This window comes from Quercus lobata, chromosome 4 (assembly GCF_001633185.2).
Source record: "Quercus lobata isolate SW786 chromosome 4, ValleyOak3.0 Primary Assembly, whole genome shotgun sequence".
Classification (NCBI taxonomy): Eukaryota; Viridiplantae; Streptophyta; class Magnoliopsida; order Fagales; family Fagaceae; genus Quercus; species Quercus lobata.
In genome coordinates, this window is record NC_044907.1 from 56,948,825 (window position 1) to 56,973,757 (window position 24,933).

Below are 24,933 nucleotides of genomic sequence, written 5' to 3' on the forward strand. Positions count from 1 at the left end.
TCTCCATAATTACCATTTTTTTTCCATTAAATGCATAGACCCCAATTTATATATATAAAGGCATAATAGCATTTTTCTTAATTATAAAACAAGTTCATTTCCACTCAAATCCTAAATTAAATTGTGAGTTCTAATTATCTCAACTACAAAGCCTCTTGATGTCCAATAAAGTTCTTAAGGTTTGAATTTTTCCTACATCAATTACAAACTAATTGATGTGATGTCCAATAAAGGACAAGGTTTAGAATTCTGCATACATCAATTACAAACTAGTTAATATGTTGTGTTTATGGTAACTCGATGGTCTAAAAAAATTTAAAACCAATTGTTAGTTTTATCGTTATTTCATGATAAAGAATAATCATTATATATAAATCAAACGCCACAAATATACAAACTGGTTAATATGTTGTGTTTATGATAACTCAATGATCTAAAAAAATTAAAACCAATTGTTAGTTTTATAAATCATTATAAATCAAATGCCACATATATAATGTATTTCAACTTGATCTTTGATTGATTGGGATGATGTGACAACACAACTTATTTCTAAAGACCAAATTAATATTTTGAAAGGTATATAGAAAATGGTGTTATTAACATATGCTCTTAGAGCCTACATTAGTGAACCACTTGATAGTTTTTTCAAAATGGATAATTAATGTGTGTCCTTAATTTAGAATTGAACCCATATAGATATGGCAATCATTTTCCTTCACAGAAATAATTTAGAACATGGATAAATAATAGAGAAAGATACTTTATAGATTTGTTAAAAAAAGAAGATACTTTATAGATTTGCAATAAAAATGCAAAACATATCTATGAACTATGATGTCTTTCCAAAAATATTATATATATAGATAATATAGATATATATATATATATATATATATATATATGATGTCTTCTTCATGTCTGGGAGTGCTACTCACATGGTGATCAATCAACATCACCGTATGCAAGGGGTTAGTCATGGCTCTAGCGAACTACGTCAGGCGCATAAGCCGAAAAACCCTTATCTCAAATTCTCCATCCACAATATTTCACAAATTAAAGGAGTGTGAAATGTATGAATACATTGGGCAGTCAGAGATGATTAAGCAAAAAAAAAAAAAAAAGTGATGAGACAAGAGAATCTTCAAGCCTTCTTCCGCGTTGTTCCTCAGTCCTTGTAAGAGAGAGAAAATGATATCATATCAAATGTAATGTGAGTGAGTTTTATTGGCAACCCTTTTTGTGGGTTTGAATCAGTCAGCAAATAGACCTTTTCTCAATCTATACTATTATAATCCCCTTACAAGAAACTGGTCCATTTGCGGAAAAACCTCCTTACTCGGTTTTCTTTGGTCAAACTTTTCTCTTTTCCTTCTCTTTTCTCTCCTTATATCATCCCCTTCCTCCCAATTTCTTCACTAAAGAAAATATTTTCGCTTTCCTTGTAGTATACATAAGCTTTCAGCTCTCACCTCAGCTTCACAGTTCATACCTCCTTCACTCTATAATCACTTACCCTTTAACATCAATTCAAGATTTGGAGCTTCTGGTCACTATTACTACCACATTTCATAGCCATCTTTTACTTAGCCATTAATCATTCCAACCCATTTGCTATCCCATCTCATTTCATCTATAAAACAACACATTTCATAGCTTACTTGGGTGTCATGCAAGATATTTTCATGTTTGCAGCTTCTGCTTCAACAATTTTCAGCCTCACCATATCCCATTTTGAACTTCCTTTTTGGACATCGTTATATAAATTTCATAGCCTTGAATGTTCCTCCTTCACGTGCTATAGACCTTTGTACCTTGCTTGCCCCCCATCTCCGCAATCCCTACTGTTCTTAAGCTAAAGCTGTGCCAATTTTTTTTGAGCATTTTTCCTAATTGAAATGGCCATGGAATGGGAGCAAAAGACTCTGATCAGTGAACTGAATCAAGGGAAAGAGCTAGCAAAGCAGCTTATGAATCATCTTAACCCTTCTTCGTCGCATGAAACTTGTGAATTCTTAATTGAGAAGATACTTTCTTCTTATGAAAAAGCACTTTCAATGATAAATTGGGGTGCTTGTGTAGAAGAGCCCAAATCCACCATCAACAATCTTGAATCGCCTAGTTCTTTTGCCATTACTAGCCCAAGAAGTGAAGGCTATGACCAAGACTCTAAGCACAAAGATGTCTACAAGAAAAGGTAAAAATTAGACCTCAACCAACAATTAGTTCTACTTAAGTTAGCTAAGGTACGTTTGAATGTGAGGGTTTGCTAATCTTAAATGTATTTGTGTGGTACAGAAAGACATTGCCCCGATGGACAGAACAAGTGAAGGTTTGCTCCGGGACAGGGCTAGAAGGCCCTCTTGATGATGGTTATAGCTGGAGAAAATATGGGCAGAAAGACATCCTTGGAGCTAATTTTCCGAGGTAAGAAAGTTTTTGCCTTGCTCTCTAATCATTGATGTGTGTCTGAACTAAAAGGACGCCTAGATTTTCGTTATATTTTGTCTTGAAAAAACATATGCATAGTTGACATGTGATGTTGTGGAGTTGTCCAGTCCACCTTTAAGTGACAAACATCTATTGTCTTATCCAAAGTAGCTAGGAACGCCTTTTGTTTGGAGCCATACAAGCCTTGGGCTCTTTAATCATTGTGATTAAAGAAAAAAATGATCTAAAGTTGTTGTGCTTGATCTTATCCAAAGGCTTTCTAGAGGATACTTATATACACTGTCCTATTGCAGGCTCTGATCAAAGTATAGTCTTGGTTTTATTTCTGACAGCTAGCGTAATGTGGGTGGGTTTCTTTTTTCTTTTTCTTTTTTTAAATCAAGAAGGGTATATTCAAAACCCTATTTAATAAAAGACAATGTCAGAGAAAGAGTTTACTCAGAGAATTACAGTTCATTCAAAACCATAGGTTGTTGTTAAGAGCATCCTAAAAGATATATATATATATATATATATATAGTGTCTAGTTAATGTATTTCTTTAAGGCAGGCATTAATTATTTATTTTTGAAAATATTTTATAAAAAATTAAAAAAAACTATTAAAAAAGTTAATAATTTTTTAATTTTTTCATAAAAAATTTCTTAAAATAGAAGATATTGATAAAAATATGTTAGTATGCGTCAGGAAACCCATCGGATTCTCTGTACATGTGAAAATACAAAAACCCATTATCAAGTCAATTGATTGATTTGTTCTAAAAAAAAGTCAATTGATTGATGTTTCATTAAAAATAAAAAATAAATTACAGTTGATTGATGGACTAAATCATTTGCAATTTTGAATACCCTTTTTAACAGTATTTAGAGATAATAAACCTGGTCCTAGTCCAAGATGTCCAGCTAGCGTCTCTGAAGGTACCATTTGGATTTTGGACCACAATAGTACAGTACAGTGTTTTGTTGGGCCATTACTTCCCACCATTTTGTCAAAAACTTTACACATATTTATGACAATTTCAAAGATATTTTCTTGTCACATTTTTGTAACCCCATAGTTATTTCTATTGCAGGGGTTATTATAGATGCACTCATCGACATTCACAAGGCTGTTTAGCCACAAAGCAAGTTCAAAGATGTGATGAAGACCCCACTATTTTCGAAGTTACCTATCGAGGTCGTCACACTTGTAGCCAAGCATCTCATTTAAACGTGGCATCGGCATCAGTAAAAGAAAACAAAAGAAAGTTTCAACCCCAACAACAGTCACAGGAAATAGTGTTCAATTATGGAGGTGGGCTTAAAAGTGAGGACATGGAAACTAGAGAGGATGACATATTTCCGTCCTTTTCTTTCCCTTCTACACCAATTGGATCAGACAATGCTGATAATAATATTTTCTCGGAGTCCATAATGTTGGAGAACAATTTCATGGGGAGTTTTTCTCCAACTTTTATATCACCAGCAACATCTGAATCCAACCTGTTTTCACTGTCTCCATGCCACATAAACAGTTACAGACTAGGCCACAATGTGCAAACATCCGAATCTGATCTCACTGACATAATTTCTGCCCCGACTTCTGTCACCAATTCACCAATTGGGAACTTGGATTTTTCACTTGATAAGGTGGACATTGACCCAAATTTCCCATTTGACAACCCGGAATTCTTCTCCTAATTGTTACCTCATTAGCCACAATTAACAAACCCCCCCCCCCCTCCCCCCCCCCCAAAAAAAAAAAATCCAAAAAAAGAGGTTTGCAAATTTGGTGGATTAGGCAATGCCTTTGCATCATAGTCAGCATCGAAAGAGATATCAAGAATGTTCATATGAGTGATGACCAAAGTTGTATATGAATGTCTCTATGGTGATAGTCATGAGAATTTTCACTTGCTTAGTTTTTTAAAGTATTGGAAATAATGTGTAGCAGTAGCTCCTCATGTCAAATTTTCTGCCTTTTACCTTTTAAAAAAAAAAAAAAAAACCTGTATTGGTTGTAAACTCGTTAGTGATTGATTTTCCTCCCATTTTGGGTTCAAGCACTAAAAAATCTGTTTAAAGAAAGAACATTGATTTCTTGGGTAGTTTAAAATTTTATTCAAGTTCTTTAATAGCTAATCATTGCTTGAATTTAAATGTGCTTATCATGTGATGTTTAATAAAATCATAACCTAAATCTTAATGCATGGTCATATAATTAGATGCATGATTATGCTAATCTATGTCATCAAAAATCAGCATTTTATGCAATTCAACCATGAAAATTATATACAATTGAGGTTTATACCAACATGCATGACCTCTTTCAACTTATATTATGGTGGATTTCCTCTACCAATATGAAGTTCCTTTATGTGTTTGCCTCTTTGGATCTATCCACAGATCTTTCACTTGATTGTTTGAGGTAGTTGGGTGTGTGTGTGTGTGTGGACAAGGACGGACCCTGGTGGGGCCCGGGCCCCCTTGATCCAAATTTTTTAATTTTTTTTGTTATTGTCTATTTTATTTTTGTAGTTGGGCTCCATTTCAAAACATTAGACTCCCCTTCTCCCCAATCAGTCTAACTAGTTTAATCTAAATAGCAATTATCCAATCTAAAAATTTAATAAAAACAATAAAAAAATTATGTGTTATTGGAAAAGTTGAAGCTAAATTTGTTGTAATTACAGTAAACTGGTATAAATACCAGTTGACTGTAGCTAGTTGTTAAAAATAAAATAAAATATTTTATTAAAATTATATCTCTTCGTTCAATTAAAAAAACTCAAATTCTCTCTCTTCCTTTATTATTTTAGTGAGTTGTTTATATTATTTTAAATGAACTAATGAAGATCAAAAAAATAAAAAATTTGATATTGGGTGTATTATAAAGTGAGGTGGTAAAATAGATAAAATAACTTTTTGAGATGCAAAAAGCTAAAATTTTTAACACCACCACTATGAATGCTCTAATCTGGAAAAAAAAAAAAAAAAAAAAAAAAAAAAATCCTAGCAAGCCTAGTATTAAAAAAAACATTAACATTTTTTTTTTTTTTTTTGAGAAAGAAGAACTTGAAGTTTTTTATTCAGTAGTAGGCAAATCCGCCTGATAAGCTGCATAAATTTGGATAGGATCATCCTCCATCCAAACTTAAAAACCAGTGACATGAAGTGCATGTCTAGCTAGGTTGTGAGCAACATTATTCCCTACTCTACCAACATGTTGGAAAGAAATACAAGTAAATAAACGTGCCATGAATTGGGCATCCTAAAGTAACAAACCATATGAAGCTAATGAAGGAGAAGTATCCCTTAGTGCAGCCATGACGATCATCGAGTCTCCCTCAAGAATTGCTTTGTCGAAGCCTAGCTCTAGGGAGAATTCAAGTGCTCTACATGCTGCCAAAGTTTCTAGGTTGACAACTGAGTGTGGGAGTGGGATATTTTGTGATAAAGAAGCCATGACCATTCCTTGACTATCTCTAACAACCATGCCAATACCTGCTCTGTCTTCATTCTTAAACACTGCTCCATCAAAATTAATTTTCACCTAGTCCACCAGTGGAGGCTGCCAACGTACCTGAGCTGGTGTTGCTGCTATGGGCTTCCTTGGTTGTGCTGACTAAAACTCCTGGAGGGACTATTAGGCTTGCTGAGCTATCTAATCCAATAGCCAACCTGGTGGAGCAGTCTAACCTTATTCTACCGAAACCATATATTCCAGGTAAGCATTGCGAAAAGGTCACCACTATAGCCTAATTCTAGCACATGAAGGAGGACTTGAGGAAAAGATTGGAACCTAGTAGTGCTCCTAAACGTCCATTTGGATCATCCTCCTAGACCTGAGTTAGACCCGGACATGACCACAAGGAGTGTAATACATCTTCTAGACTTTGTAATCAGAGGGAACAAGTTGAGTCTTCAATAACACAACGACGAACCAGGTTTGAGTTTGTTGGGATAGCATTTTGACATGCTCTCCAAACAAAATTCCTCACCTTATATGGGACTGCCATTTGCCGAATCCTTTTTCACAATGATTTTGTTTGCATTGAAGTGTGATTCCTTGGTGGAGATGACATTCAGACTTCAGTTTTCAAGAAGTAGTATCTTGATTTGGCTAAATAAATGCCAGGTTGCATATAAGGCCAAAATAGATCATCGTCACAAGGCTGTTGGCTAAGTTGGATTTTCTGAACTTTATTTGCTTCGTCTTGGCTGAACACTCTAGACAGGGTGGTTGAATCCCATGAGCGTGTAGCTAGGTTTATAAGATAACAGTGGCTTCTTGTAACTTAGCTATTAGAGGTCCTTGCAATGATGGGTAGCTAAGAGAAGGTAACCATCTATCCCCCCACAGTTTGATTGACTCCCCATATCCCACCCTCCACTTTGTCCCTTTCCGAATAACTTCCCTTCCAATTAAGATACTCCTCCATGCTTACAAACCCCCTTGACCCTCTTTTGCTTCCACGATAGAACAAGTTGGAAAGAATTTAGATTTAAAAAACCTATAGAACAAAGAGTTTTTATTATGTAAGAGTCTCCAAGTTTGTTTTGCTTAGAAGGCATCATTGAACAAGGATAATTCCTTAAAACCCATGCCACCTTCCGACTTTGGCTTACACATCTCCTCCCATTTCACCCAGTGTATCTTCCTTTGCTCACCCCTTTGGCCCCACCAAAACTTTTGAATCAAGCCTTCAAATTTCTTGACAAAGACCTAGAAGAAGTTTAAAGCAACACATTGAATAGGTTGGGATTGCTTGCACCATGGTCTTTATCAAGATTTCTCTTCCGGCTTGAGACAACAATTTTTGTTCCCATCCTTGCGATTCTCCAAATTCTTTCTTTTATGTAGTCAAAGCTAGCTTTTTTATGTTTTCCCACTAATGATGGCAGCCCCAAGTATTTGTCAATTTGCTTTATCTCTTGAACTCCTAATTCTTCCTGAATCTCCAACTTCATAGCCTCATTGGTGGGCTTAGAGAAAAAGATGGCAGTTTTCCCCCTATTAATTGTGCTAGGATTTCCAACACCTTTTGGCATTCACTTCTATTAGACCCACAAAATAACAAACTATCATTCGTGAAAAGCAAATGGGTTAGTTTGGGGCTTCTTTTGCTTAAGCCAAAACCATGAAGGGCTCCCTCCCTCTCTGCCTTAGAAATTAGCCTATGGAGGCCTTCCGTGCAAAGTAGAAAGAGGAATGGTGATAGAGGATCACCTTGACGAATCCCCCTAGTAGATCGGATCAATCCCTTCGGTTCACCATTAAGCAACACCGAATAGGATACAGTTTTCACACAAACCATCATGAGATTTATCCACCTCTCATTAAACCCCAATTTCCTCACCAAAAAAATCCACTCCACCCTGTCATATGCCTTGCTCATATCCAATTTCACTGCCATATAACTTGATTTTGTAGATTTATGAATATTCATGCTATGTAATGTCTCAAAAGCTACAAGAATATTATCAGATATCAAACGGTTTTTTGTAAAAGCACTTTGTTGCTCGAAAATTATGTTTGGTAAGATTTTTTTGAGGCAATTTGCTAATACCTTAGAAAAAATCTTATATAGCAAATTACAAAGACAAATGGGGCGATAATCAGAGACATAAATTGGATTTTTGATTTTTGGAATTAAAGTCAGGAAAGTATGATTCAAAGGGTGGGGTAAAGAGGCTGAATTGAGGTAAGATAAAATAGTTTTTGTGACATCACCACCAACAAGTTCCCAATAATTTTGGTAAAAGAGTGAAGGCATACTGTCGGGGCCGAGAGCTTTGAATGGAGCCATTTGCTTCAAGGCAGCTTGTTCCTCCCATTCCATGAATTCTTGTGAGAGCTTGGAGTTCATTTCATCACTAACAATGCTAGGCAGTGAGTCCAAATCCTTAAAACCAACCACTGGGTTTGATGATCCAAAGAGCTCTTTGTAAAACTTTATGAATGAATCGGTTGCCTCATCTGAATTTTGAACCCATCGGCCGAAAGAGTTGGTGATTCCATGAATTCTATTGTGCCTGGTCCTTTGTGTTGCACGGCTATGGAAGAACTTGGAGTTTTTATCACCCCTAACCAACCAGAAACTTTTTGCTCGCTACCTCCACATTTGATTTTCTTTTATCAACAACCCATTAATGTCCTTTGTAAGTTCCCTAACCCAAGAATTGCTACCAGATTGCAATGTTGCCTGTTTTGGCCTCACCAAAAGTTTTTTCTTCTCAACAAGCTCCCTACGAACACTCCTAAAATTCCTACCACTCCACTGAGTTAATTCAGTCCCACATTTACCAATTTTCTTCATTACTTGAACCTTGGGATCACAAGGAAATGAAGCTCTCCAAACTGCCTCCACCGTTCACCCACACCCTTTATTTGAAAGCCACATTTCTTCAAACCGAAATGGCTTTGAAATAAGGGGTGGTTCAAGACCATCAGGTACAATCCAAATAGGCACATGATCCGAAGTGGTGCTGTGGAGATGAAAGACCCATGTTCTTGCAAACCATTGAAGCCAATCATTAGTACAAAAAGCCCTAGCAAGCCTCTCCCATATGGACTAACCACTTGCAAAGTGTTTGCTCCAAGTGAACTTGGAACCCGAATATCCAAGATCCAAGAAACTACATGCAACCATTGTCCCTTGAAAAAGTTGCATCTGATTGTGACTTCTTTTATTGCCCCCCAATTTTTCTTCGCTTCTAAGCAACCCATTAAAATCGCCTACACATAACCACGGGATCTGAAATTTCTGATTTAGCCTTCGGAGTAAATTCCATGATTCAAATCTTCTTTGTGTTTCTAGTTCTCCATAAAATTCGGTAAATCTCCACTCCAAGTCAGTATTTTCATTGATAATTACATCAATGTGATTCTTATAGATGATTGCATCTTAATGTATTTAGAAACAACAATTTTGTTTATTAATAATTTTTTAATACTATATGAATGCCTATATGGTTTTTTTTTTTTTTTTTTTTTAAACTCCGGCCCTTGTTAGCTTAAAATCTTAGGTCCGTCCCTGTGTGTGGATGTATGTAACAAACAATGTTTGAGATGATTTGAGAATGATTGCGATAATTTGGAGACGTAGATGTACATATAGTGTTTGAGGAATAAGGATGAAGAGATATTTGAGTTGCGGAGATTAGAGATTACTTGAACAGACTAACGTTGCATAAAGCAAGCAATGTCTCTATTAAGTCTCTAAATTTTTTTTTTGCAGCAATTCACTAATTTGAAATTTGCATTGGAAACTCCCGTTTGATGAAGAGATGATGTATTTATAGAGGTAAATTGATCAGGGAGTGAATTTCCTCCTCTCCATCCCTCTAGGTGTTTTTTGAACTTAATGTTTACCCTTATGCATGTTTGAATGGATCTACGAGCTGATAAGAGGTGCCAAAATTTGAATTTGGTGGAAAACTGGGACCAAGTGTCGAACTACATGTGTTGCGGGCACTTTTGGATCTCAATTTTGAATTTTGCACAATTTTAACTCATTTTTTAAAGGTTTTTTTTTTTTTTTTTTTTTTGGATAATTACAAATGTAAACGTTCTTCTTTAGTCACTTAAAGACCAAACTCATCAGAGTGTTCTCCATGTAATTGTTAACTCTTGATATTAAACTCTCTATCCTTTACAAGGAGGTAAAATTAATCTACATAATTTATTCATATAACTTTAATCATATTCTTGTAATAAAAATGAAACCTGTACGAACTGGATTTTTAGACCTCCAACTTGTGAACAGTTGATGATGGCCCAATCAGCTCAACACAATGTATTTGTTAGAGAGTGGATCTTACAAAAGAGAACATTTCAGCAAATCAAATATGGGTCTTAATTAAAAAGGGTTAAACCAGTTAGAAAAACACCACAATGTGAGAATGGCACTCCTTGGTCAAGTCCGAGGATGAGTTGTTCTTATATTGACTCAAGCTTTTTCTAAGTACAAGGTGTTCTTTCTTTTTCTCAAAGATTACATGGTCCATTTTTCATGGAGTCCACCCCCTTATATAGTCTTACTCTTTTTGATCACAGCCTTCCACTTGTTGATTATGTAGGTGATTCTCTGGATGCTTGTCCCATCAAAACCTTCCTAGAAACTTTGTATGTAGCTGTAAGACTAAATGTCACTATTCAGGCGTTATTTCCACGTAAATGCGGCCAGTTGGTTAGGTGTAGAACATTTAATGTGATGGTAGCAGCCTTCTTCTTAGATATTTCTTAGTTTACTATTGACTCTTTTCTTTGAATCTTATCCTCAGAAGTATGGTTGCCTTTCGCGTGGTATTCTCTAGGTGGTCGGGTTCCAACCTTCCACAGCACTTCCTGAGGAAGTTTGGCTCCTCGGGAGACACCACTTGTTTGTTGCTATTTGTCCTTGTCCTTGACCCATTAACCCACATACTTATTTTATTGTTCGACCATCCTCGGGCTCCCTTATATCCTTGGGCATGACCAACAACCTAATACTCCTACTCGGTTCTTTTATCCCCACAAAACTAATGTGATTTTGACAAGTATTTAATTTTAAAAATCAAATTAAGGACCAATAAAAATAAATTAATTATAATCACACGGTTTAACATCCTCACCAAAAAAAAAAAAAAAAAAAAAGGGTTAAGCCCTAATATGTATGAATGCTTAACCACCATTAAAAGTTGAAGAGCTTTTATCCAACACATCATTTTGATCATTGTGAATTCATATTGATTTTGAATAGATTTCATACGCATCAAATGGTACAAATGACTTTCTTACTGATGGAGTGACTTTAAATTATGATCGCCTTTGAGAGAGTACTCAGTTGTAAAATGGGGTGTCTATAAAGTTCTCCACATAAACAAATCTTGAAAAGCCAGTGAAAATTTTTGATAAAAGATAGACCATTTTTCAATTGGTGAGGATGAAGAGATTTTATTCAATGTTTTAAAAACTGAACCATTCAAAGAATCATAAAAGTGCGAGGTTCAAGGTTTTTGAGGTTAGATCAAGGCATAATCGAAATTGGACTATGATAACATTTTAATAACTAAATTAAATACAAAAAGGGAAAACAATGTAAAAATGAGCAATCTTGATTTAAAAGATACCTAGAAATTAAATATTTTTGAAATATGAAGGGGCAAAATTTACGCAATGGACTTTCACGACATTGGGCCTGATGGATCTGAGCCCATGGGCTGGCAACGGTAGAGCCCAATGGCCTAGAGTCGTTCCATACTCTTGGCGCGCACGTGTGGTCTCCAAGGAAACTAGAAACCTAGCGCAAGGAACATTCCGGAAGATACGAGCGTTAATCCCCTCTACAAGGAAATGTCTTGTCCATCACGTTTGGGATTACTCAAGAGGATTTCCATAAGGAAAAGACTTTTAGTCCAAGGAGGAGAAGCCGACTTTCTTCTACTATAAAAGCTTCAATACTCTCGCGAATCAAGGTACGCATAATTTACCCTCTCTAGCACTCTAGAGTTGAGAACAATTCTAACTTGACCGTCGGAGGGTATTTGGTCGACACCACACCAGTGCCCACGGCGAGATCACTTCTTTCTTCTTGCAGGTTGTTAGCTGGAGTGAGCGTGGATTGTGCTACTCACTGGTGATATTACGGCTTCATTAGTTGGCGCCGTCTGTGGGAACCGCGAAAAGTTTAAGCCAGATCATCGCCTCCCGGACATAAGAGTCGCATGGTACTCACTCGCTCGAGAGAAGAGTGTTTGGAGATATAAAATAATTTCTATTGAGTGAGAGAAGTGAAAATGAAATCTAATTTCGCACTGAAGATATATATAGAAATCGCAGCTCAATGGATCAAGGAGCTGTCAAAATCTATCAAGGTGCTATCGAGAATTTGTTGACGGCAAAAGTTCCTTGATGGATCAAGATTCTATCAAAAATCTATTTTCCAAATAGAAAGTTTCTCGATGGATCAAGAAGCTATCGAGAAGCTATCAAGACAGTCCAGAAAGCTCGATGGATTGAATACGCGATAAGATCTGTCGAGAAAAGAAGTCCAAGAGGCTCGATAGAAGGGAATCTGTCAAGGATCTATCGAGAAGCTGTCAAGCTTTAAAAAAAAGAGTTTTTCATAGAGAGGAAAAACATAAAGAGATGAATGCAACCAAGCAAGCTACTCAACATATATCCAAACAACATGTTAAGCTCTTAAAAACATCTCTTAACAAAAACAATGCAAAGCATTCATAGATTTAAACACACACACACACATACAAAACAAGTCTAACCAATTTTATATTTAAAAAACAAGTTAAGATAGTTTAGCAAGTATATATTAACACATGTATCCCTTATGATGGCCAAATCATATTGTACCTGCACATGTATCAAAAGTAGCAAAGAATTTACGTGTTGTGTGAAAACATAGCAAGAGTGCATAAGTGTCTCATATTATGACGATTTGAGATATGAGAATATCAATTTAAATCACACACAATCATAATTGCTTGATGGAGATTATCACCTTTGAGGTATATCCTATAACTCCTACATCTCCTAAAAACACGATTGCAACCATATTTAAAAGCATTTTGATTTTTTTTGCTTTTGATTTTCTTTGCATATTTTTTTTTTTTTTTTGAGCATAGCATGCATAGGCATATAAGAGAGAAAAGAAATACCAAAATATGTAAGCCAAAACATCACAATTTTGCTATGCCGAAACACACAGATGTTATACATAATTGGTGGGCTCTAGTGGTGAGATGATTATTTATGCCTTTCTCTTAGGATTTTCTAGTCCTTCCCATAAAAAAGAATGATATGAGTATGAGATATAAGAGACAATCTTAATCATACTCATCACAACCACGAGCCACAAATCTCACTTACTTAGTTGTGCATTGAGATGCTCATCTAAGCTACAAGAGATTCAAAGTTATGAAAATTTTGTTTCAATAGCCATCCAAGGTACACAAATACCAATGTACACAAAACACACTGTTTTTTGTAATTTTGTAAATTTTCAATTTTTTTTAATGAAAAACAAAATAAAGCAAAACTGAAAACAAGCAAACAAAAACATGTTAAACAAAGAAAAACATAAAACTAGACTAACTCAAAAACAAGAAAGCAAAACACACAAGTAATGCAAAAACCATAAGGGGGAGAGAGAGAAAAAGTGACTGAATCACTTTGAGTCTTTTTCCTTCCACACCTTGGAAGAACCTTTTCTTTGAGTGAATTTTTGATTCGGTGGTGAGGCAAAAGAGTTGAAAGCATTCAAGTTTGAAAGAAACATGAGAGCCTTAAGAAGATATCCAAGATGGGCAAAAAAGGATGGAAACTGATTTTGGTTTTCGGACGAGATCATGCTATTGATTTGTTGAGTGGCTAACCACTTGTAGCAATTTGGACGAGTATGCCTTAAAGCTTCACAGTGATGACAGAAATGTGGCTTCTTCGGTTGAGACTTTTTGTTATTAACTTTCTTAGTCATAGGGTTTCTAGTCTCTTTCTTTTCAACCTTAGGGGTGCTCCTAAAATAGACTTTCCTTTATCTAGGTTCTCACTAGCTATTTCAGTTCTAAGTTCATTGTTCTCAAAATTAACATTATCAGCAGGTGAAACAAACACAGTTGTACTAGAGGAGGCAATATTAGGAGAAGATAAATCATACCCGAAATCGGTTCTATTAGAAGCAGATTCCTGAAAGATAAGCATCTCATCGAGCTTTGCACTAGAAGTCCTCTCCAATTGAGCTCTAACCTATAACATTTCTACTTCAAGCTTCTTTGTCTTTTTAGCAAGGAAGTTGTTCTCAAACCGCAAAGTTCCAATGGTTTGATTTGCTTTATCAACCTTTGTAGGGAGCTCCTCTTGATCTAGCTCCACATCACTCAGCTTCTTGTTGGCTAGCCTATAAAGTTTCTCATGCTTCTCGGAAACCTTGTACAACTTAGCATAGGTTGTATGCATGTCATCTTGTTCATCCATTTTCTCAAAGTTAGACTCCACCAAGTCCTTTACTTCATCTACTTCTTCAACAATCCCCTCAATAGGATTCATTGTGGCAGTTAAGGCATTCAAGATTCCCTCATCATCATTGTCATCTAAATCATCTTCAAGTTCGGTGTCACTCAAGGTAGCAACAAGGGCTTTGCTTTTTCCAATAGTCTTGAGATATACTGGACATTCTTGTTTCATATGTCCAAAATATTGACATTCGAAACAAATTTGTTTTGGAGGGAATAGTGTACTGACAGCCGTCCTTACCATCCTTCTTTCCTCTATCTTGGCTCTTGAACTGAGGCGAACTAGATTGCTTACGGTTCTTTTCAAATCCTTTCACATTGGAATTCTTCATGAACTTCTTGAACTGCCTAGTGATGTAGGATTTTGAATGTTCAAATAGTGTGTAAAACACCTTGAACGTTTAGACCCTCAAATTACAAATTACTAATTCAAGCTTATTATCAAACAATATATGTGTGAAATATGAAAATAAGCAAAACCAGAATTGATAAAACAATCTAAACCAAATAAAATTACAACCACAGCAGAAATTAAATGGCAAAGATTAAGGGAAGAGAGATGCAAACACAAAGACAACATAGCGATGTGTTATCAAAGAGGAAATCGAAGTCCTCGGTGTAAAACCTCTCCGCTGCCCTCCAAGCGGCCAATAATCCACTAGAGAATGAAGTTAGGATATATGAACAGCAGAAGACCCTCCAAGCCTAATCTACCCAGTGTACCTAAGCCCTCCAAGCATCTTGCTCCAATGAGGTTACGCCGAACCTTTGTCTTCTCTAGCTTACCGGATTCCGCTATAGCCCATAGCATCAACCAATATCAATTGATCCCTTCCTAATTGCTTCCTAAGCACCAAATAGTCTCCTCACAGATATGGGTATGGTGAGAAAATGTTTTGCCTAAATGTACCTCTCAAGGATGTATTAATGGAAAGGGTAAGAGTAGAGGAATTTGGAGAATCAAATGATAAAGATTGTGGATAAGTCAATCTTGCTTTTCTCTAGGGTTTCTCTCTCAAAATTCTCTTTGGAAACTCTCTACAATACGTGGGTATAAGAGGTATTTGTACTGTGTAAGGTTGAATTTAATCAACCATCTTGTTGGCTTTATTCCGTGCCAAATTTTCTTGTATTTCAGCATTTAGTAATCCTTTATTTATGTGGGTTTGTTGTAAAGGTAGTGAGTGAGATAGAGTGATTGAATGCTCAAGAGTGTGCAAGAAAATAGAGTCTCGTGGCTTGATATCGCGGGTGACTCGCAGCTACAAGCCGCCAGAAGCAGCACACGTGCCAAGCATGCCAAAAGTTGAAGCGTCATGCTAGTTGGAGCACTATAGGACAAAATAGGACAACTAGCCGTTCTGTTATCGCACGGCTGGATCTCACGACTCAGTCAAGCCACGAGTCCAAGCCATGAGCCACCCCTGTTTTGAAAAACCTGACGTTTCACATTCTTTTCTCACCCCAATATAAATACCCCTTATACCCACAAAAGAAAGAGAGTTTCCAGAGAGAATTTTGAGAGAGAAACCCTAGAGTAAAACAATATTGATTCATCTACAATCTTTACATAAGAGTCTCTTCAAATTCCTCATCTCTCTTCCTCTCCATTGTCAAATCCTTGAGAGGCATTTTATCAAAACCTTTTTCTCACCATATCCATTACTGTGAGAGGGCTGTTTGGTGTTCTGGGAATCAGTTAGGAAGGAATCAATTTACATTGGTTGATGCTATGGTCAAGTAACGGAATCTGGGAAGCTAGAAAAGAAATAGGTTCGGCACAACCTCGTTAGAGCAAGAAACTTGGAAGGCTTAGGTACACTGGGTAGATTAGGCTTGGAGGGTCTATTGTTGTCCATGTATCCCAACTACATTTTCTAGTGGAGTGTTTACCGCTTGGAGGGCAGCGAAGAGGTTTTATGCCGAGGGCTTCGGTTTCCTCTTCGATAACACATCGCGTGTTGTCCTTGTGTTTGCATCTTCCTTCCCTTTTATCTTTGCCTTTTATTATCTGCTGTGGGTTGTGATTTTTAATTTGGCTTAGATTATTTTCCAATTCTGTTTTATAGCTTTTGTTCATTTTCCGCACACTAGTTGTTTGACATAAAGCTTAAATTGGTTAATTTGTAAATTGGCGGTCTAAACGTTCAATGATGTTTTTACATTATTTGAACTTTCATACTGGCGTGTGTTTGGAATGCGAAAGGTCAGTTTTTCCCAAACAGAGTGATCTGGTGACTTGACTGAGTCGCAAGCTAGCTGCCTGGCCAAACTGGAAGTTTTGTCCTGTAGTGCTCCAGCTAGCGTGACTCTTCATATCCTCTACATGCATCACACGTGTGCCAGCTTTGGCAACTTGCCAGCTGCGAGCCAGTTACGAGATCCAATCGCGAGGCCGTGTTGAGTGCACACTCTTGAGCAATTCTTCACACTCTCTCACACACTACCCTTACATGAATCCCACCTAAATACAGGGTTTCTAAATTCTGAATTACAAGAAAATTTGGCACAGAATAAAGCCAACAAGATGGTTGATAAAATTCAACCTTACAATCTCCCCCTTTGGCTATTCCATGATAAAAACCTAAAACAAATTCTAGACTTAACATGTGAGTTAGGAACAGTTGACCAAAACTCACTCGCACCTAACTCTAGAATCTGTGAAGCTCTTGAACTATAAGAATAAGTATCTCCTGAAAAACAACAACACAATATGATCATTGTATGCAGAAAACTTGTAATGCATATGGAGCAAGCACATTGCAATCAAGCAATATAGATTAAAGCAATAAAGCATGGCTTGACCAAAAATGAACAATCACTAAAAATAGTGACCACAATGCTTATTCACACAAGGAAGAAACATCCAGACATGCAAGCTAATAAGCTTAATGCAAAGTATCATTTGCATGTCCAACATTCAACTGATACAACAACTCAAAGTAATTGCATCAAGGATATATAATCCAACAAGGGCACAAGAGTGATGTACTTAAAGAAAATGCATAACATTTAACAACAAGTACTAAGTTACAAAGCATGAGTACAAATACATACTGAATATAAACTTATATATATTAACCAATGTACCAAGAGTTTCAAGAGTTTTAAACAAAAAGCATTAAAACCATCCATGAGTTTAAACCAAGTATATAACTAAACTATTTAACAAAGTACTTAGCAAACCCATAATAAAAAAATCCAAAACATAAACTCCAAAAAACCATAGATGACATAAAGACATAAAGTAGAAATGCTTAAAATAAGTGACTTGCTCCCCCTCAAAATGGCACTCCCCTTCAAGAGACTCCCCCTCAAGAACTACCCTCCAAAAACTGCTGGGTGGTAAAATTGTCAAACTTTGCTGAAAGTAGGTTCATCTGCTCTTGGATAGCAGCCAGCCTGTCAGATTGCTCATTCTGGATGTCTCGGAGTCCATCAATCCTTTCAAGGATGATTTAGAGTGCATCTAGAGGTACTGCAGAGGATAATGAAGCTCTACTCCTTTTGCCATAGCCTCTTGAACTTGAGGGTTGTCCTTCAGATTCTGTCTCAGTCTCTATCGATTCTCCTTCTTCCTGATCACCCTCCTCTTTATCACCCGAAAGACGAACTCTTATCCTTGTAATGGTTAGAGTATTAATGGCTGAAGGAGTAGACATGAGACTAATGTCTTGAGGGATTTCCACACCCTTTACTCTAAAAAGCCTCATAAGTAGACTAGGGAAGATCAGCTTTGCCCTTGAAGTGGTTTTTGTCTCATCAGCAATAATGAAGAAGATATGAGCACTTATATCAATGTAAGTGTTCTCCTTGAGCTCCATAAGGAAAATGGCTCTAGCATTATTGATGGTGGTCATCTTCTTCACTAGGTACAAGTTGAACATCATGATTACTGTAAGACATCTCATATCAGCTGGAAAAGCAACAGTGTTGAGGTATCTCCCCTCTCTAACTCCACCAATACGAGATTGGACAGTTTCAATGGAAAGCACTCTATCCTTGTAGTGTGTGAAATCATGGTCCAAGTCCTCAAAAGCTAGCACCTCATCAATATCATCTAGATCTATGTTGAATTCATGTCCTCGTATCAAACAATTGATCTCATCCTCTCTTAAAACAACATTAGCATAGAATTCTCTAATAAGAGGTTCCCATACTCCAGGCAGATCACTAAGTAGCTTATCCCAATCTCTATCCTGAAAACAATTGGGAATGAAAGTGTCCTTCAAATCAACCAAATCTACAAATATTTCCTAGATGATAGGTGCCTTCAAGTAGAACTGAGTGTATCTTTCAAAATGTTGGGGAGATCTGAACTTTGAATTGTCCATTTTCAACCTCTTGTCACTCTTTTTGGCATTAGTCTTCTTCTTTGTAGGAGTCATCTGCAAAACCATAGCAGCAAAGACCACAAAAACAGAGCAAAACAAATGGAAACTCAAAGATTAGTAACAACCTAGTAGCATTGAAGAGGACAGAGAGTTATACCAAAGATTTAGTCTACACCACAGTTCAGAACAAACTAGACAAGAGAAAATGCATAGCAATAGAACACAAAAGGATCTAAACATAAAATTTTTAAATAGAACACTTTATGGGTGTGAGTTCAAAACATTCATGAATAGCCTAGGGCAAAATGTAAACTACATAAGCAGATATGCAATAGGCAATCAGTGTATATCAAAGACAATCCACAATCAATCCAACTCACAAAATCCCTAAAAACTCAATCAAATGTCTACAAGACATTTAACAATGGGTATGATATGCACAACAGAACTCAGAACAATAATCATACTTAAGAATGAAAATCAAACATGAGAACACGCATATCAAGCATCATATTATCAAAACCAACAAAACCCATTCAATCAAACTCACAAAAATAAACCCAACCCATATTTGAACAACATATATCTCAAGTCTCAACAATAACTCAAAAACCCAAGAAAATAAGGCTATAACTATGAAATACTTAGAGAAAATAAGAAAACCCATACCTTTTCTTAAGGATTGAAGTTGAGATGATGAAGAACAATGGGGGTTTTTTGTGAGAAACACGGTGAGTTTGAGAGTGATATGAACGGACAAGACAATGAATAGTTAAAAATGTTCGAGGGAAAACTGAAAAGTTTTAAAAATTGTCCTTAAAGCGCAAAACACGCATTTTTTGCGATTTGACCAAGTCGCGAACAAGTCACTAGGACAAGTCGACAAACACCTTAGAGACAAAATTTTGAAAAATTAGTTCAAGTGTCTTTTGCGACTAGAAGGTCCACCCGTGAGGTAGTCGCGAAGGGAGCCACGAAACTTTCTGATTACACCTCACTATTGGAGCTTCTACTCGGGATCAAGTCGGCAAACTGAGTCATGAGAATTTTAAAAACCTAGAATTTTGGAAAATTTTCTAAGTCTTTTTCGTGACTGGGACATTGACCTGCCAATGAGTCGCGAAAACCTTCTGTGTAAGCTCACGATGGGGGCAAGCGACTGGCCTGACTTGTGACCAAGTCGCCAGAACAGGGCAACACTGTTTTTGAAATTTTTGATATTTGAGCAAAAACAAAAGACTTTCCAAAAAAAATTAAAACACTCAAAAATCTTTTTGTGTTTGATCAACAAAAATTGAATATGTGAAACACATTTAATCAAGTACAATCACACAAATGAATATGGCATTCATTGAACATAGACATGTGTGATGTGTGTGGGTATAAAAAATGAGATAGTCCTTAGTCTAATGTGAAGTTTCAATGATCAATTCAACCAAGACATACACAATTAGCACTAAGAAAAGTGACATATCTCAATTATAGAAATATGCATATATGACCTCCCACATAAACTTGATTACATTAACTTTGAAGCTTTTCATTTGGCTCCATGTATATCATAACATTTGATCTTTTTGAATCAATACATCTCCTTGTGAGATCGATGCCTGAAATTTTCAATATTTCAATCTGATGAGCAAGCCTTTGGGTTTTTGAGCATCATACAATTTCATAAAAGTCGCTTTCCCTTTTTCCTAGTCAAATACTAGTATGTGTGACGGCTTTTGTAGCTTATTATCTCTTTTTATTTGGAGATTTACATTTGTTGAGCTCTTTAAGTAAAAACAATAAAATAAAAGAGTGGGAAGATATATAGGCACAAGTTTATGCATGTCTCAAGATCAACAAAACTATTGACTAATCATTCATGATAAGTTTGGAGATCTATTTACAAAAATCACATAGATGTCAAGATTTCTCCCACAATGATATGAGTGCATAGTGAACAAGCTACACTCGTAAATGCATAAAGCCATAAGTACAAAGGTACAAGGCAAAATATGCTTGTGACAAAACACAATAATGTCGATTAAACCTTTTGGATTTTCTACTTTTTATGTGTTTTTTTGGATTTTTGACATAAAAGCAAGAAAAGATTGATCGAAAGACAATGTAAAAACCTTTAAAACAAGTAACAAAAAAAAAAAAACACAAATTTTCAAATCAAGCTAGCATCACAACAAAAAACACACAACCAAGCAAAGTCACAAATTATAGGAAATATTAATGCATGGACCTGTTGTAATGCTTGTGCATGAGTACCCTTCTTCACCCACACGTCACGTGCATTTAGGGTGATATCCCTAAATGATTAGGTACGAGTGTTGTGACTTTCAAACCTGAAGCTTGCCAAACAGGTGGTGAATGCATTAATCATCTTCATCACATCCATCACTCCGGAATGACCATCTCGACCTCTTGATTGCTTAACAACCCAATTCCTTTTGTCATTTCTTGGTCCTCTTGACCTTTGATCACTTGCATTCTTTAATACTCTAAGCTTATGACAATTTGGTTTGGTGTGTCCTTGAAGTTCACAATGATGGCAAAAATGTTTTGTTCTCGAACCTCTTTGTGATTTTGGAAGTGATTTTCCTTTGACTTCAAACCTAACCACTAATTGGTTACGAGACTTATTCAACACCCGTTGGTCAGCCATGTAAGGTTGAATTTAATCAACCATTTTGTTGGCTTTATTCCAAGCCAATTTACTTGTAATTCAGCACTTAGAAACCCTATATTTAGGTGGGAATCATGTAAGAGTAGTATGTGAGAGAGTGAAGAAATGCTCAAGACTGTGCACTGAAGCAGGGACTCGCGACTGGATCTTACAGGTGGCTCGCGACTAGTAAGCTGCCAGATGATGCACACGAGTGAAGCATGTAGAAAAGCTAAATCATCATGCAAGCTGTAGCATTACAGGACAAAAAGTCCAGACTGGCCATTCAGTTAGCTCGCGGCTTGGATTTGCGACTTAGTCAAGTCGCAAGGCCAAATCACCAGTCCACTCTGTTTTGGAGGCCAAGTCACTAGTCCACTGTTTTGAAAAATTGACTCTTTGCATTCCTTTCTCACTCCAGTATAAATACCCCTTATACCCAAAAAATATAGAGAGCTTCTAGAGAGAATTTTGAGAGAGAAACCCTAGAGAAAAACAAGATTGACTCATCCACAATCTTTACATAGTGACTCTTCAAATTCCTCAACTCTCATCCTCTCCATTGTTACATCTTTGAGAGGTTCTTTAGCCAAATCCTTTTCTCACCATACCCATATCTGTAAGAAAGCTTTTTGGTGCTTTGGGAAGTAGTTTGGAAGGGACCAATTCATATTGGTTGATGCTATGGACTATAACGGAATCCAGTAAGCTAAAGAAGAAATAGGTTCGGCGTAACCTCGTTGGAGTAGGAGCTTGAAGGGCTTAGGTACACTGGGTAGATTAGACTTGGAGGGTCTTCTGTTGTTCATGTATCCCAACTTGATTCTTTAGTGGATTATTGATCGTGTTGGGAAATTTAGACCCCGGTTGATAGAATTAATAAGTTTTAAACCCAAGTTGTTAATTAGATTTATTAAGAACAAAACTTGTTAAAACAAATAAACATCAATATCATGTCAAAATCATGCAACGGAAAAATAAATAAGACAAGATATGATGACCCAGGAAAACCAATGAAACCAACCAGTTTCACAGTAAAAAACCTGGGGGGAAACCTTCCCGAAAAGCAATGCACTATAGAAAAGAGAAGTTTCAAATCTAGTACAAAAGTTTTGTCCCTAAACTCTACAATCCCCGTAGATGAACTCACAGCAAAAACCTTCTACCGCTTTAGAACCTCTGAACTCTTCAATATATGAACGCCACCCTTTGATGCACGAATCCCAGTACGTGACTCACTCACCAACTTGAGGAAGAAGAATGTTGGATGCAAAGTTCTTCACTTCATCAATAATGAAGATCAAGAAGCACTTGGTTACAAAACCCTAAGGCGCAAAAGACGCAATAGCTTCTTTCAGAGAGAATAAGGCATCAGTCACCTTTTGCATATGTTCTACTTGTATTCTCTTATATGACGGCCTCTAAAATAAGCTTTATATAGGTCTAGGGTTGTGAGAAAAGAAACCCTACACAAATACAAAAGCCTGGCCCAAAAATCAGATCTGAAAATTCTAATTTCCATAACCTCGATAGATAGCAAGTGTCGAGCAGGTGTCAAGCTTTAAACCTCGACAGATATAGCTATCGAGAAGCTATCGTGGAGCTATCGAGGAGACAGAAGCTTTCTCGATCGATCCACCAGCTATCGAGAGGTGTCGAGCTATCTGTCCACAGGTGTCGAGCTATCTGTCTAGCTTTAATGAACAGCTTTTCTTCACTTGTTTCTTGGTCCAATTTTCATGGCTTTAATACTAGACTTGAACAACATGTTTCTTGAAGTATTAAACACATCCTAGATCTACCCAGTTACAAGTAAAGTGCGTTTTGTCAAAGGATAAGTCAATTACATAAAATCATGACATATGTTCTTAACATGTGAAACACATATGTCCTAACAATCTCCCCCTTTGGCAATCCGTGACAAAACCACAACAAACAAATGAACATATGAGAGAAGTCATAAATCACTCAACTCATATTCACTTGTTGAATACAATAAAATTTATCCTAACACAAACTCTTGAAAAACTTTGCGAGAAGAGAGTTTATGACAAGTAGACTTTGACAACCTGTATTTTTGAAACACTTTAAACAAAATTCATCAAAGCATCTTAGTGTGAAACAGAAATAATAGATTGTGTACAAGTATAAGAAACATGTGTATAAAGGTAGAAAAGAAACAATATATGTAGAGGTAGGTGAAAGAAACATACATCACATATAAAGAAGATAAGTATAATGTATATAAACATGGTGTCAAGACCGGTGTACAAGAAGGAGGTAAGCACTCCCCCTAACAAAATGAAACACATCTCCCCCTTACAAAGAATTTATTTCTCCCCCTAACATGTAGAATCTTAGAAAGAAACTACATATTCTCCACAATTTCTCCCCCTTTTGTCATGATTGACAAAGGGTACAAGAAGCTAGAAAGCTTCACCCAAGAGACATAAAAATGATCAAGGATGATCAAGGGGGGCACAAAGATGTATGAATGTAATGAAACAAGATGCTATAGATGACAAGATAATAGAAAGATGCAAAACACACACATACACACACACAACAAGTCTAACCAATTTTATATTTCAAAAACAAGTCAAGACAGTTTAGTGAGCATATATTAACACATGTAAAACCTTGTGATGGCCAAATCACATTATACCTGCACATGTATCAGAGTAGCAAATAATATTGCGTGTTGTGTCTGAAAAACATCGCAAGATTGCAAATGTGTATACAAGTTATGACGATTTGAGATATGAGAAAATCACTTTAACACACACACAATCATAACTACTTGATGGGGACTATCACCTTTGAGGTACATCCTATAACTCCCACATCTCCTAGAATACACGCTTGCAATCATTTATAAAGCATTTTTTATCTTTTTGTTTTTGATTTTTCTTTGCATATTTTTCTTTTAAACATATCATGCATGAGCTTATTAGAGAGAGAAAAGAAATACCCAATGATATTTGACATTCCAATTTTGCTATGCCTAAGCACACAAATGTCATTGACAATGCACTTTTGTTATGCCGAAGCATACAGGTGTCATATTATGATTGGCAGGCAACAGTGGTGAGATGGTTATTAATGCCTTTCTTTTAGGATTTTTTAGTCCTTCCCGTCAAAAAGAGTGATATGAGTATTAAGTATAAGAGACAACTTAATCTTACTCATCACAAACACGAGCCACAAAGCTCATTTGTTTAGTTGTGCATAGAGATGCTCATCTAAGTTACAAATGATACAAAGTTTAGAAGGTTTTGTTTCAATGGCCATCCAAGGTACATAAGTACTAATGTACACAAAACACACACTGTTTTTGTATTTCTGAAATTTTCCTTTTTATTTTTATTTTGAAAACAAAACAAAATAGAAACTAAACAACCAAACAAAAAACAGACAAACAACATGAAAGCTGAAAGAAAGATGCATATGCATGAAGGCATGATAAAAGGGTGCAGATGCATGAAAGCATGATTCCA

The 24,933-nt window shown here is 36.3% G+C and overlaps 1 protein-coding gene across 1 annotated transcript; it reads left to right on the forward strand.

The window, feature by feature from the left end:
* Window positions 1-1,157: 1,157 nt before the first annotated feature.
* On the forward strand, window positions 1,158-4,536 carry LOC115987511 (probable WRKY transcription factor 53). Its single transcript, XM_031111081.1, has 3 exons — window positions 1,158-2,197; window positions 2,299-2,427; window positions 3,523-4,536. Exons 1-3 carry the CDS (start codon window positions 1,899-1,901, stop codon window positions 4,127-4,129), a joined length of 1,035 nt encoding a protein of 344 aa, XP_030966941.1. The 5' UTR covers window positions 1,158-1,898; the 3' UTR covers window positions 4,130-4,536.
* The last annotated feature ends 20,397 nt before the right edge of the window (window positions 4,537-24,933 follow it).